General features: G+C 38.7%; 1 protein-coding gene across 4 annotated transcripts in view; it reads right to left on the bottom strand.

The window, feature by feature from the left end:
• The window catches only part of SWT1 (SWT1 RNA endoribonuclease homolog), a 181,378-nt gene that overhangs the window by 158,498 nt on the left and 10,192 nt on the right, over positions 1-12,688 (bottom strand). For all 4 annotated transcript variants that reach the window (XM_069074419.1, XM_069074421.1, XM_069074422.1 and 1 more), the window contains exons 2-3: positions 3,096-3,185; positions 757-849 (exon numbers count right to left, since the gene is read on the bottom strand). In XM_069074419.1, coding sequence (XP_068930520.1) covers positions 757-849; positions 3,096-3,176 — 174 coding nt within the window. In that variant the 5' untranslated portion in view covers positions 3,177-3,185. The remainder of the gene's footprint in view (positions 1-756; positions 850-3,095; positions 3,186-12,688) is intronic.

The raw sequence follows: 12,688 nt of genomic DNA, 5'->3' as shown, positions 1-12,688 counted from the left end.
TGGATAAGTTGTATAAGAACAATTAGAGAAAATCTTGGATGTCAGAAGAGGAAGTTCTTATACTTTAACTTATAAACAAAAGAGATCTACTGAAGTTGTTTTTTTTAATGACAAAGATTAATCTGATATAAGTAAATTAGAATTAAAGTTAAGTTCTATGAAATCAAAATGCTTAAGGCATTCTACACTAGGCATAATGTGAGTTCTCACAGCTATTCTTCTTGGCATTAACCAAAGTAATATGCCTCAACTTCAATCCCTCATGCACATTTACCTACCTTTTCTATATTAGGTAATATTTCATGTCCCTTCGTGCATTCATTTATCATTTATGTTATTATATTTTAGGGGTTTTTTTACATGTGGAAGTGTATTCTAGTCCTACAGGTACAACGGTTAGTATACATAAATGCAACTAGACTATTAATAAATGGTTTTTGATGAGGAAGAAGTTAAAATTTACAGCCAAAAAAAAAAAGAAAATCAAAGTATAAGATTATTAAAAAGAAAATATTAAGGGGCGGCTAGGTGGCGCAGTGAGTAAAGCGCCAGCCCCGGAGTCAGGAGGACCTAAGTTCGGTTCTGACCTCAGACACTTAGCACACACACACACACACACACACACAAAAACACTGGCCGTGTAACCTTGAGCAAGTTACTTAACCCCAATTGCCCTCCAAAAGGCCAAAAAAAAAATTTTAAAAAAAGAATAAGGAGAAGAAAACAAGAAAACTACTAAGGTAGTTAAAAACTTACCAACTTTCTCTTCCCTAAGGAAGCTGAACATCTGGAGTAAGACAAGATACTCGGGCTTGGTACTTTCAAAGAGATTCTTTTCTGTTTCTTCTCCTAAGAATTCCAAAAAGAAAAAGGGAGGAGTGTGTAAAAAGAGTTCCTGCTATATATCATAATGAATCTAGGCTTATTAAGTACTCAACAATTAATACTAGATACTCTAGGAATAAGAATGTAAGGACGTGGGGGCAGCCAGGTGGCGCAGTGAGTAAGAATGCTGGCCCCAGAGTCGGGAGACCTGGGATCGGTTCCGGCCTCAGATACTTCACACCCACAAACACACAAAAAACTGGCTCTGTAACCTTGTGCAAGTTACTTAACCCCAGTTGCTTTAAAAAAAAAAAAAAGAATGTAAAGACATGGAAAATACATAAGAGGTAAGGTGGGGAAGCAGGTATGGTAGAAAAATTACAGACCTGAAATGCAGTAGACCTGAGTTCTACTCCTGGATCTAGACCTATTTTATGACAGTGAGGAAATCACTTAACCTTTCTGAGATTTGGTTTCTTATATAAACATGAGTCGTGTACGCTCAATGGCCTCCCAAGGTTACTTCTAGCTTAAACATTCTAAGATTCTATGATTCTTTAAGGTTTAGTTGGCCTTCAGGGGTGGTCTATTAAATTTAATAGGCATTAAGAAACTAGTCTGTTCGGGATACTATACTAGGCTCTGGGTACACAAAGATGTAAAAGAACATAATTCCTGCCTTCAAGTACTTTTCAAGTGATAGTTAATAAATGTTTATTAAACAAATGAATGAATCCAATAGGATCTACTGAAGATGGCAGATTAAGACATATGGTTCCCAGCCACCTCTCCACACGCTCAAGAGTGAATAACCTCATATAAACAGGAAGAGCTAATAGGAAGAATCACAGAATCTCAGTGACAGAAGGGACCTTAGAGTCCACCCAGGCCAACCCATACCAGAAGAATTCCATCTATAATATCCCCAACAAGCAGTCATCCAGGCTTTACTTAAAAAGTGGACAAAATTGCTACTTCATAAGGCAGCCCATAGGAAGCCCCTAAAAATAAGCAATCATCTGGTTAGCAAAGGGTTTTCTCATGCTGAAGCCCCTAAATAAGTCAAAGTTCCAGCACTGATAGGATCACAGATCGAAAGCTGAAAGGAATCTTATAAATCATTAAATCCAACCCCATCATTGCCCAGAAGAGGAGAAGAGACTTGCCCAAATTCAAAAAGCTAGAAGAGTCTGCCTACCAGGAGAAATGAGGTTCTCGTTGGGCCAGGACTTTGGAAAGCTTTCAAGTAATCTTTGTCTACTGTGGCTTTCGTCACCTTGAACAACTCAGGGATCCCCTGGAAATTCACTCTCTATAGATAATGATGCTTAAGAACAAGGATTCCCTGCTGGGATTGCTAGACCAACACAGAGTTCTTGAATAGATATCAGCAAATTCATGAACTTGAATGGAAAAAAAAATTGCATCTTCATTTCAACAGAATGGGTTTTCTTTGTAACCCTGTGTATTTTAAAATATAACAAGGCTTTACTATTGCCAAAGTAGCCCATGACACAAAAAGTTAAGAATTACTGCTTTATTGATTCTTGCTAGCATCTCATAGAGGAACAACTAAAATCTCCCTTCATTAAATCATAAATACACAATAAAAGTTAGCATACAATACATGACTTCTGATTACAAAATTAGCAACAGCAATCAGTAGTAGTAGTAGTAGTAGAAGTAGTCCATACCAATCTGTGAATGAATATAGCATATTACTATGGCTCTCACCTTTGTCCTCTTTTTTCCTAGCAAGCTAAATCAATATGTTCTGCACTGAAAGAAAATTTCTTAGATGAATCTTTTGATTGCTAACCACAGTTGCTAACCTAGCCCATATCAGGAAATGATCTTCACCTTGGCTAGTATTACTGATGGCCATCTCCAAGACTTATCCACAATCCCGTCCACACAAACTTTGAAACTACCAATTTAATATCTTACATTTCACTTCAGGTCAATTAAATCACTAGTCTCTGACAAATCTCTCTAATTCCTACCAAACTTAACCAATAGTCACTCTAAACAATGCCCATAGAAACTAAGAAGTAACATTATTAGAATTCCATGCTATTTCATCTTCATAAAAGCTCCTTTCTTAAGAAAAAGAAATGAGGAAAATTATGTAACTGTCCTAGGACGATCAAACCTTGACAAAAAGAAAACTTATCTTCTATATCTCATTCTAAAAATTTATTTTTCTGCCTTTAATACAAAAATAAAAGTGAGAAAATATTACATTTGTATCACGAAATCAGACTTCTTACCTTTTCATCTAGGTTGAGTGAAGGAGATGTGCCTTTTCTTTGAGACTTTTCTTGTTTGCCGTTAGATCTCTTCTTTGACATTGTGAAAAGCTAGAAGAAAAGTTAACATAAAAAACATAAGTAGAAATTACATTTTTTCCAGTCTTACTGTTATGCAGAGAATAAGAGCAAGCTGAGACCTGGGTTCAAGGTAAATTTAGGTGTGGATTTATTGATCAAGCACTCTACTGCCTGGAGTATACACTCAAATCAGGCAGCCCTGAATTGGGGTACACACAGTGTTTATAAAGGTTAAAACCAAAAAAAAAACACAATTGGAGAGGGGAGCTAGCATAAGCAATGACATACAGAAGCCAAAAACAGCCATTGGTTAGATCTATAGCTCAGGGCTAATTTGGGAAAATGGCACAAGGGTCCCTCCTAGAACAGGGTGAAGGGTATAGGGTAGGGGGCACAGGGGGAATGGAATTCCCCAGAACAGGGGGTGGTCATAGAACAGGCCAGGGTCATATTCTGGGTGAAGGGTGTGGGGGACCCTGTTTGGTCATCGTTCTGGGTGGGGACCTTGCTTGGTCAACATCCCAGAACAAGGTGGTCTCTTACATGAGGCAGACTTGCCCCATGATCCCTGCACAGACTTGTACCATGACCCTTGTACAAAATGTTGCTTCAAGGTTTACTGATTTAGGGAAGATTCAGGGAAAGATAAGGGGGCAGGGGACCATGCCTTGGGTGATTCACTTTTACCCAGGACTACACCTTTAAGCTGTTACAAGTGGTTACAGGGTTTAGGACCAAAGCTACAGATTTAAAACAGGAGCTAAAGGGGCTAAATGGTGGGCTTCAAATCCAGTACAACATTACAATGAGATTACCAGTAAACAACTTCTACTTTTTGTTGAGAAAATAAGATTCTAGTTTTGGTCCTCTTATCTACTCTAAGTTCTAGCCTTTTATCACCTGAAAAAGATGGTATGATTTATTCTCCAAAACAGATCTCATCATCTTTCTGCTGAATTCATTCATTTTCTAAACTTTCCTGTTTCTATCCTGGACACCACAATCCTCAGAGTAATCCAAAATCTCCATAGCATTCTTGGCCAATGTAGTAATTATCAACTTTTTGATTATAGTTTAATGTCACATTATAATGACAGGACTCCAACATGGAGTCACTTAGGCTAAGTGGTTCTAATGCCCACTGAAGCATATAGACAAAACAGGTATTTACACTTTTCCACTGTTGACTGTGCCAGGTGGATAGGGCCACTCTTGACAGGCTACGAGGGTCTAGAATTATTATTCTTCTGCTTAGTTAACATTGGGTAGCTACCAGTTTGTGTTCTCAAAAAAGAAAACACACCCTTACCCTAGCGTCACCTTAGTCTGTTATTGATAAGGGACCCCAAGAATTTTTCCACCACATTTGGGTCTGATTAGGAATGTCCCCTCCTAAATCTGACACTGATCACTTGCTTTCACCCAACATCATTTTTAGAGTACATAATCTTGCCACTTGAACACTAACTTTGAAAGTTATTTTCACCCTACATGTCCCCTCACCCTCAGACTGGCATGTTTCTTGCATGTGGGAACAAACCTCTCTCTGTTTATATTGCCATAGTGTATACATGCTTTGTTTGCCTGTTTGTTTGATCAAATAACAATAAAGCTCATGATTTTATCATTTCCTGAATACCAATTTTCTAAAAATCCTGAGCCCAGGTGTTTATCTTAATCCAAGATTTGAGAAACCAAGTAAAGTAATCAGTCACTCCTTTTCACCCTCCACATTAAATCATTTGCTAGGTCTTATTTCTGTCTCCAGCTGGCTCTCCCATCTATACCCTTTTTTCTACTCACAGCCACAAACCTAGTCCAAGCCCTTGGTTTGCCATTTCCTTTTCCAGTGGATTAAGGCAAACAGAGGTTAAGTGACTTGCCCAGGGTCACACAGCTTCCTAATCAGTCATTCTGCATTTAGTTTCTCCCGGTTTAATCAGTTCTAATCCAGCCTCCACAGCCACCCAAGTGTTTTTCCTAAAGCATAAGTCTAATTGTGTCATTCCCCTACTCAATAAACTCCACTAACTTCCTTTTATCTCAAGTCAATTACAAACTCCTCCAGTCAATTACAAACTCCTGGTCTGACATTGTATACTTCTCATAACCTGGGTACAACGGACACTTTTCATTCATCATAGATTCAATTAAAACCTATTATGCTTAAAATACTCTCAGATCTATTTAAGTAACCCTACCCTCTCTCCAATCTAACTCTAAACTCATTCATTATCTTTAGCCCCAAACCCTCTCCTCTTCTAACTTTCCTATTACTATATAGAGGATACCACTATCTTCCCAGTCACCTAAGCTTACAACATTGGTGTTACCACCAAGGGCAGGGAACCTGTGGCGTTTTAGGTCCTTGGGTGCAGCCTTTTGACTGAGTCCAAGTTTTACAAAACAAATCCTTTTATTGAGATGATTTGTTCTGTGAAGTTTGGATTCAGTCAAAAAGCCACACTTGAGGTCCTAGAGGCCACAGGTTGCTCACCCCCTGGACTCTTCACTCTCTCACCCCCTATGTTCAATTTGTTGCTAAATCCCATTGATTCTACCTTTACATCTACCATAAATGTACCCTTATGGGGCTTGCAATCCACTAAAACTCTCAGACTTTTTCCCCAAAAAATTATAGTCTAACCAAGCCTCCCCTATTTTATACTTGTGAATTTTATTTTCCGACATCAAGTTAAAACCAACCATAGGCTGACTAGACTATAGGTTGTAGTTTGCAGGCCCCATCCATTCTCTAAACTTGCTGTAGCTCTCTACTTCTCCAAAATATTTCTAATATACAAGGGAAGAATGGAGAGAAGCAGGGAGAGGAAGGGGAGAAACAGGCATTTATTGTCTACAATGTGCCAGGCACTGTGCTAAATGCTTTACAAATATCTTATTTGTTCTCACAACAACGATGAAAGGTAGGTGTGATTATTATCCCCATTTTACAATTGAAGAAAGTGAAGCAAATATGAGATAAGTGACTTTACCAGGGTCTCACAGACACTAAATACCGGATTTCCTATTTGAACTCTGATCTTCCTGATGCCAGACCCAGTGCACTTACCCACTGTACCTCCCAGCTGCATATATGGTAACTTAGCAACCATTTCTGACAATTATTTCTGTAGCTTAAGCTATAGTTCAGTTGGATCAGACACTTTAACTGTTTCTTATTCATGAATTCCAGATGTTTTGCTTTAAATAATTATTTTATTTATACAGTCCTACTAACAATCGACAATATACATTAACTCAAAAAAATTTTTTTTGGTCCAGATCTGATTTCATTGTTGTAGAAACAGAGATTAAAGGATTTGCCCATTTATCCCTACTAAATTCAGTTCAATTTTCTAGCCTGTCAAAATCTTTTTAGATCCTGCCTCTGTCACTCAGTTCAAAAGGTACCTCCCAGCTCTTGCTTTATCTGCAAATTTAGTAAACCATCCCTGCGCATTTATCCAAGCAACTTCTAAAAATGTTAAACAGAACCCTAGAAAACAGCAGCTTCAAAAAGGAAACATGATCATTAACTTCAAAAAAACGAGTAATTTGCCATATAGAAGAAGGATAAGGTTTTTCCTACTTGGTCCCTGGAGGAAGCACTAGGACAAATAGGCAGAAGCTACAGGGAGGCAGATTTGGGCTCAGCATAAAGGGAATAATTTCCCAATACTGCCTGCAAATCTAATGCGATGTCTTAAGTGGTAGTGAGTTCTAATTACAGTGGTCTTAAATCCAGGGCTACAGGATTATTTATCTGGTATGAGATTGAGGGCATCTAATTCCTTTAGGCATGGAGTCTATAATAGCAACAACAACAACAAATCCTTTTTGGGGTAGGGAGGGGAGAGAACCTGGGAAAAAGAGAAAACATCTATACTAAATTCCTAAGCACATAGCTATTAATGTGTAAAAATATTCATAGTAGAAATCCAAGAATACTTTGATCTAAAAAAAAAAGAAAAGGACTTATTTGTACAAAAACATTTATAGTAGCTCTTCCTGGTGGTAAAGAATTGGAAACCAAGATGTCCATCAACTGGAAAATGGATAAACAAATTGCAGCATATGATTGTGATGGAATACCACTGTGCTATAACAAATGACAAGCAGGATGAATTCAGAAAAACATGGACTTAGATGAATTGATGCTAAGTGAAGCGAGCAGAACCAAGAAAACACTGTACACAGTAACAGCAATATTATAAGATGATCAATTGTGAATGACAGCTATTTTTAGCAACACAATGATCCAAGAAAATCCAAAGGACTCATGATGAAAAACGTTATTCCACTGCTAAATAACGAACTGATGTGATGTGATCTAGGGGTACCAGGAACCCCAAAATGAAAAGGTACCGGACTGGTCTGCCTAGAAAGAATTCGACCACTCAAACCTTCTTTCAGTCCAAGTAGGGAGTTTATTATGACATTAAGTGGGTAGTCAAGATTCTTAGTGACTTTGCACTTAATATAGGTGAGAATGATGCTGGAGGGAGAAGGGTAAGGAAGATTAAGAGAAGGATTAGCTCTAAGTAAAACAAACTCTAAACAGTGAAGACAAAAATACTTGTAACTCTTTCTGGGGTGGCAAAGAATTGGAATCTGATGGGGTGCCCATCAGATGGGCAATGGCTGATCAATTTATGGTATATAAATGTGATGAAATACCATTGAATTGTAAGACATCATGAAGGAAATGGTTTCAGAACATGGGAAGATCTGTATGAATTGATGCAGAGTGAAATGAGCAAAACCAGGATAATTTATACAACAATACTGTAAAGACAGACAACTCTGAAAGACTTAGGAATGGTCATTAGCATAAAGACCAACCATAATTCCAGAGATCCATAGATGACACATGCTACAGACAGTTCTTTATGGATAAGTGAAAGACTTGAAAGTGTACAATGACATTTTGGGGGGACATGGCTAATGTAGACATGAGTTTTACTGACTATACCTGTTGGTAACAGAAGCATTTTCTTTCTTTTTCAAATGGGAGTGAGGGAGCTTGGGTGGAAGGGTTTGTTGTCAATTAAGGAGGATTGTTGTCAATTAAAAAAGATAAAATTTGGGAAACAGGAGAGTCAACAATCTGACTGAAGAAAATAACACCTTAAAAAATAGACTAACTCAAATGGCAAAAGAGGCTCAAAAAGCCAACAAGGAGAAGAATGCCTTAAAAAGCCAAATTTGCTAGATGGAAAAAGAATCTCAAAAGCTCACTGAAGAGAATCATTCCTTCAGAATTAGATTGGAGTAAATGGAAGCTAATGACTTTATGACAAATCAAGATACTATTTAAAAAGATGCAAACAAATGAAAAAATAGAAGGCAATGTGAAATATCTCATTGGAAAAACCACTGACCTGGAAAATAGATGCAGGAGAGATAATTTAAAAATTATTGGACTACCTGAAAGCCATGATCAAAAAAAGAACCTAGAAATCATCCTTCAAGAAATTCTCAAGGAAAACTGCCCTGATGTTTTAGAACCAGAGGGCAAAATAGAGGTTGAAAGAATCCGCTGATCACCTTCTGAAAAAGATCGCAAAAAGAAAGCTCCTAGGAATATTATAGCCAGGCTCTGGAGTTCGCAGATCAAGGAGAAAATATTACAAGCAGCCAGGAAGAAACAATTTGAATACTGTGGTAACACAGCATCTGACAGCTTCTACACTAAGGGATTTATGGGCTTGGAATATGATATTCTGGAAGGAAAAGGAGCTGGGATTAAAAACAAGGATCATGATAAACAGGGGGTGGAGCCAAGATGGCAGAGTAGAAGCACCACCTTCCTGCAGCTCCTGCTTCCACCCTCCCCAATCATGTAAAAAGGGGACTCTAAACAAACTTTGGAGCTGCAGAACCCACAAAATGACACAGAGAAGCTAACCTCCCGCTGAGGACGGCCAAGGCCGGCAGGAATCCAGCACGGCACTCCAGGACAGAGCCCAGCCCCACGCCAAGGCTTTAGCCCCAGGGCGGGCCTGACCACCCATGGCCAGAGGGACTCCAGATCAGCAGCAGCTGTGGCAGTTTCCAGATTTATCAACACATAGACACAAAGGACAAAGTGAGAGGTCAGTACAGTCTGGACTTTGGGACCAGTAAGTAGGAGTGCCTGGCTTGCTGAGAAGCCAGCACAGCCAGCCAGCGCCACATGGCGGCTTCAGCTCCTGGCCTGCCGAGTGTAGGGGGACCAAGCATCAATCTGAGGGGTAATCCTTTAGCCTGTATGGATCTGGATTGCAGTCTAGGGTGGAGGTCCTGGGGTGTGTCCAGCTTGCCAGAGCATGTGGAGACCTCAGAGAGGGCACCCGTCTAATACCTCCGGCAGCTGAGAAAACCCCAGCGTTTGGGACGAAAGCTCCCATCTGGTGGCAGAGTCCTACTGTGGCAAAAAGCCCATAAGTCAAGTAATTGAGTGGCAAAATGAGCAGGCAAAGGAAACAAAGCAGACAGAAGATTCCAACAATACACTCCTATTTTGGGGACAAAAAGGAGCAAAGCATGGAACAGGAGGAAAGCAGTGAAGTCAGAACTCCTGCACCAAAAGCTTCAAAGGAAAATACAAGCTGGTCACAGGCCATACTTAAGAAAGATTTTGAAAACCAAATAAGAGAAGTGGAGGAAAAATTGGGAAAAGAAATGAGAACAATGCAAGAAAATTATGAAATGAGAGTCAACAGCCTGAGGAAAATAATACCTTAAAAAACAGACTGACTCAAATGGCAAAAGAGGCTCAAAAAGGCAATGAGGAGAAGAATGCCTTAAAAAGCCGAATTTGCCCGATGGAAAAAAAATCTCAAAAGCTCGATGAGGAGAATCATTGCTTCAGAATTATATTGGAGCAAATGGAAGCTAATGACTTTATGAGAAATCAAGATGCTGTTAAACAGATCCAAACAAATGAAAGAATAGAAGGCAATGTGAAATATCTCATGGGGAAAACCACTGACCTGGAAAATAGATCCAGGAGAGATAATTTAAAAATTATTGGACTGCCTGAAAGCCATGAACAAAGTAAGAACCTAGAAATCATCCTCCAGGAAGTTCTCAAAGAAAACTGCCCTGATGTTTTAGTACCAGAGGGCAAAATAGAGGTTGAAAGAATCCACCGATCACCTCCTGAAAAAGATCCCCAAAAGAAAACTCCTAGGAATATTATAGCCAGGTTCCAGAATTCCCAGATTAAGGAGAGAATATTACAAGCAGCCAGGAAGAAACAATTTGAATATTGTGGAAACACAATCAGGATAACCCAGGATTTGGCAGCTTCTACACTGAGGGATCGAAGGGCTTGAAATATATTCCGGAGGGCAAAGGAGCTGGGATTAAAACCAAGAGTCACCTACCCAGCAAAACTGAGTATCATGTTTCAGGGGAAGATATGGTCATTCAGTGGAATAGAGGACTTTCAAGCATTCTTGATGAAAAAACCAGAGTTGAACAGAAAATTTGACATTCAGATACAAGAAGCAAGAGAAGCATAAGAAGGTAAATAGGGAAAAGGAATCATAAGGAACTTATCAAAGTTGAACTATTAACATTCCTACATGCAAAAATGATAATTGTAACTTATGAAACTTTTCTCAGTAGTTGAAGGGATTAGAAATATATATATATATGTATATATATATATTTGTCTGTATATGAGGGTATATGGGCATATGAATACATATGTGAATGTGTGTATATATGTTTACAGGTATACAAAAATAGAGGGCGCAGGTCCAATTTAACAGGAAGAGATGATACTTAAAAGGTGAAATTAAGAGGTGAGAGGAGATGGGGAGAGACAGATTGGGGTAAACTATCTCAAACAGAAGAGGCAAGGGAAAATGGTTACAATGGAGGGGAAGAATAGGAAGGCAAAAGGGAATGGGTTAACCTTATTCCCATTGAATTTGGCTTGAGGAGGGAGTGAAATACACACTAAATAGGGTATCTCACCCTCCAGGAGAATAAGGGGGGAAGCGGATGAGAGGGGGGATGATAGAAGGGAGGGTAGGCTGGGGGGGAGGGATGTTGGAAGCACTCACTTTTGAAAATAGATGGGATCAAAGTGGAGAATAGTACAGGTAGGAGTTGGGATGGGAGGGAGGGAATTGTAGTCAGTCTTTTACAATGTATCTACTATGTTATTGTTTTGCATTAGCCACACATGTGTAACCTATACTGAACTGTATATCTTCCCAGTAGGGGTGGGTGACAGGAAAGGAGGGGAATGAATCTGGAATTGAAAGTTTTGAAATCAAATTTTATATATATATATATGTATATGTATACGTGAGTGTGTGTATATATACACACACACACACACACACACACACACACTATTATTACTACCATCTTACATGTAATTGGGAAATGGGATGTGCAGGCACTGAGGCATAGAGATCCACTGGAAAAGTGGAAAGGGGTATGGGGGAAAATGTGGGAGAGAGCAGATTGGAGGAGGGGATATCCTGTGGAACTGCTATTTTGGGGTGGTGGGTGGGGGAGAAATGGGGAGAAAATTTGTAACTCAAAATCTGTTGGAAACAGATGATGTAAATCAGAAGTTAATAAAGTATTTAAAAAAAACAAGGATCACCTACCCAGCAAAACTGATCATCATGTTTCAGGGGAAAATATGGTCATTCAATGGAATAGAGGACTTTCAAGCATTCTTGATTTAAAAAACCAGGGTTGAATAGAAAATTTGACATCCAGATACAAGAAGCAAGAGAATCATGAGAAGGTAAACAGGGAAAAGAAATCATAAGGAACTTATCAAAGTTGAACTACTTATATTCCTACATAGAAAAATGATAATTGTAACTTATGAAACTTTTTTCAGTAGTTGAAGGGATTAGAAATATATATATATATATATATATATATATATATATATATATATATTTGTCTGTATATGAGGGTATATGGGCATATGAATACATATGTGAATGTGTGTATATATGAGAATAGTTAAAGGGAATAGAAATGTGTGTGTATATATGTATGTATACATACATACATATATATATCTATATAGGAGGATATGTGGGCATATGAATACATATATAAATATGTCTATATATGTGTATAGGTATACATAGACAGAAGGCACAGGACCAGTTGTAGCAGCAAGCACCCCAAGCGTCCTCAGGGTTTGCTGCCAATACAGGTTCTTAGATCTGCTTTGTTAAAGGAAAGCAACTCAAAATGGGTTAACAAGCTTACTTTAATCAGTCAGACATATATTGTTTACCTTGTTCAGGGGAAAAGGTCAGCACCCCGAACTACAAAGTACATAGATAGAATTATCAAGAGAGAAACAGATCTAGTAGACAGATTTCAAACTGTCCAACCATTACATCCATACCCAGTCAACATCTGGGTTTTTCAAAGCCGGGGGGCTCAGGAAAACAGCTTCCCAGAATCCATATCAAATCACAGAACACTTCTCAAAGTGAGCCCCAAAATAAAGCTACACATCAGGGCTTATATAGCCTTCTCCTGGCTCAGAGAAT

Source organism: Petaurus breviceps, unplaced genomic scaffold (assembly GCF_028583685.1).
Source record: "Petaurus breviceps papuanus isolate PSGF00001 unplaced genomic scaffold, PetGlider_PUasm1.0 90895, whole genome shotgun sequence".
In the NCBI taxonomy this organism is placed as follows: domain Eukaryota; kingdom Metazoa; phylum Chordata; class Mammalia; order Diprotodontia; family Petauridae; genus Petaurus; species Petaurus breviceps.
This window is presented reverse-complemented; position numbering and strand designations above follow the sequence as displayed.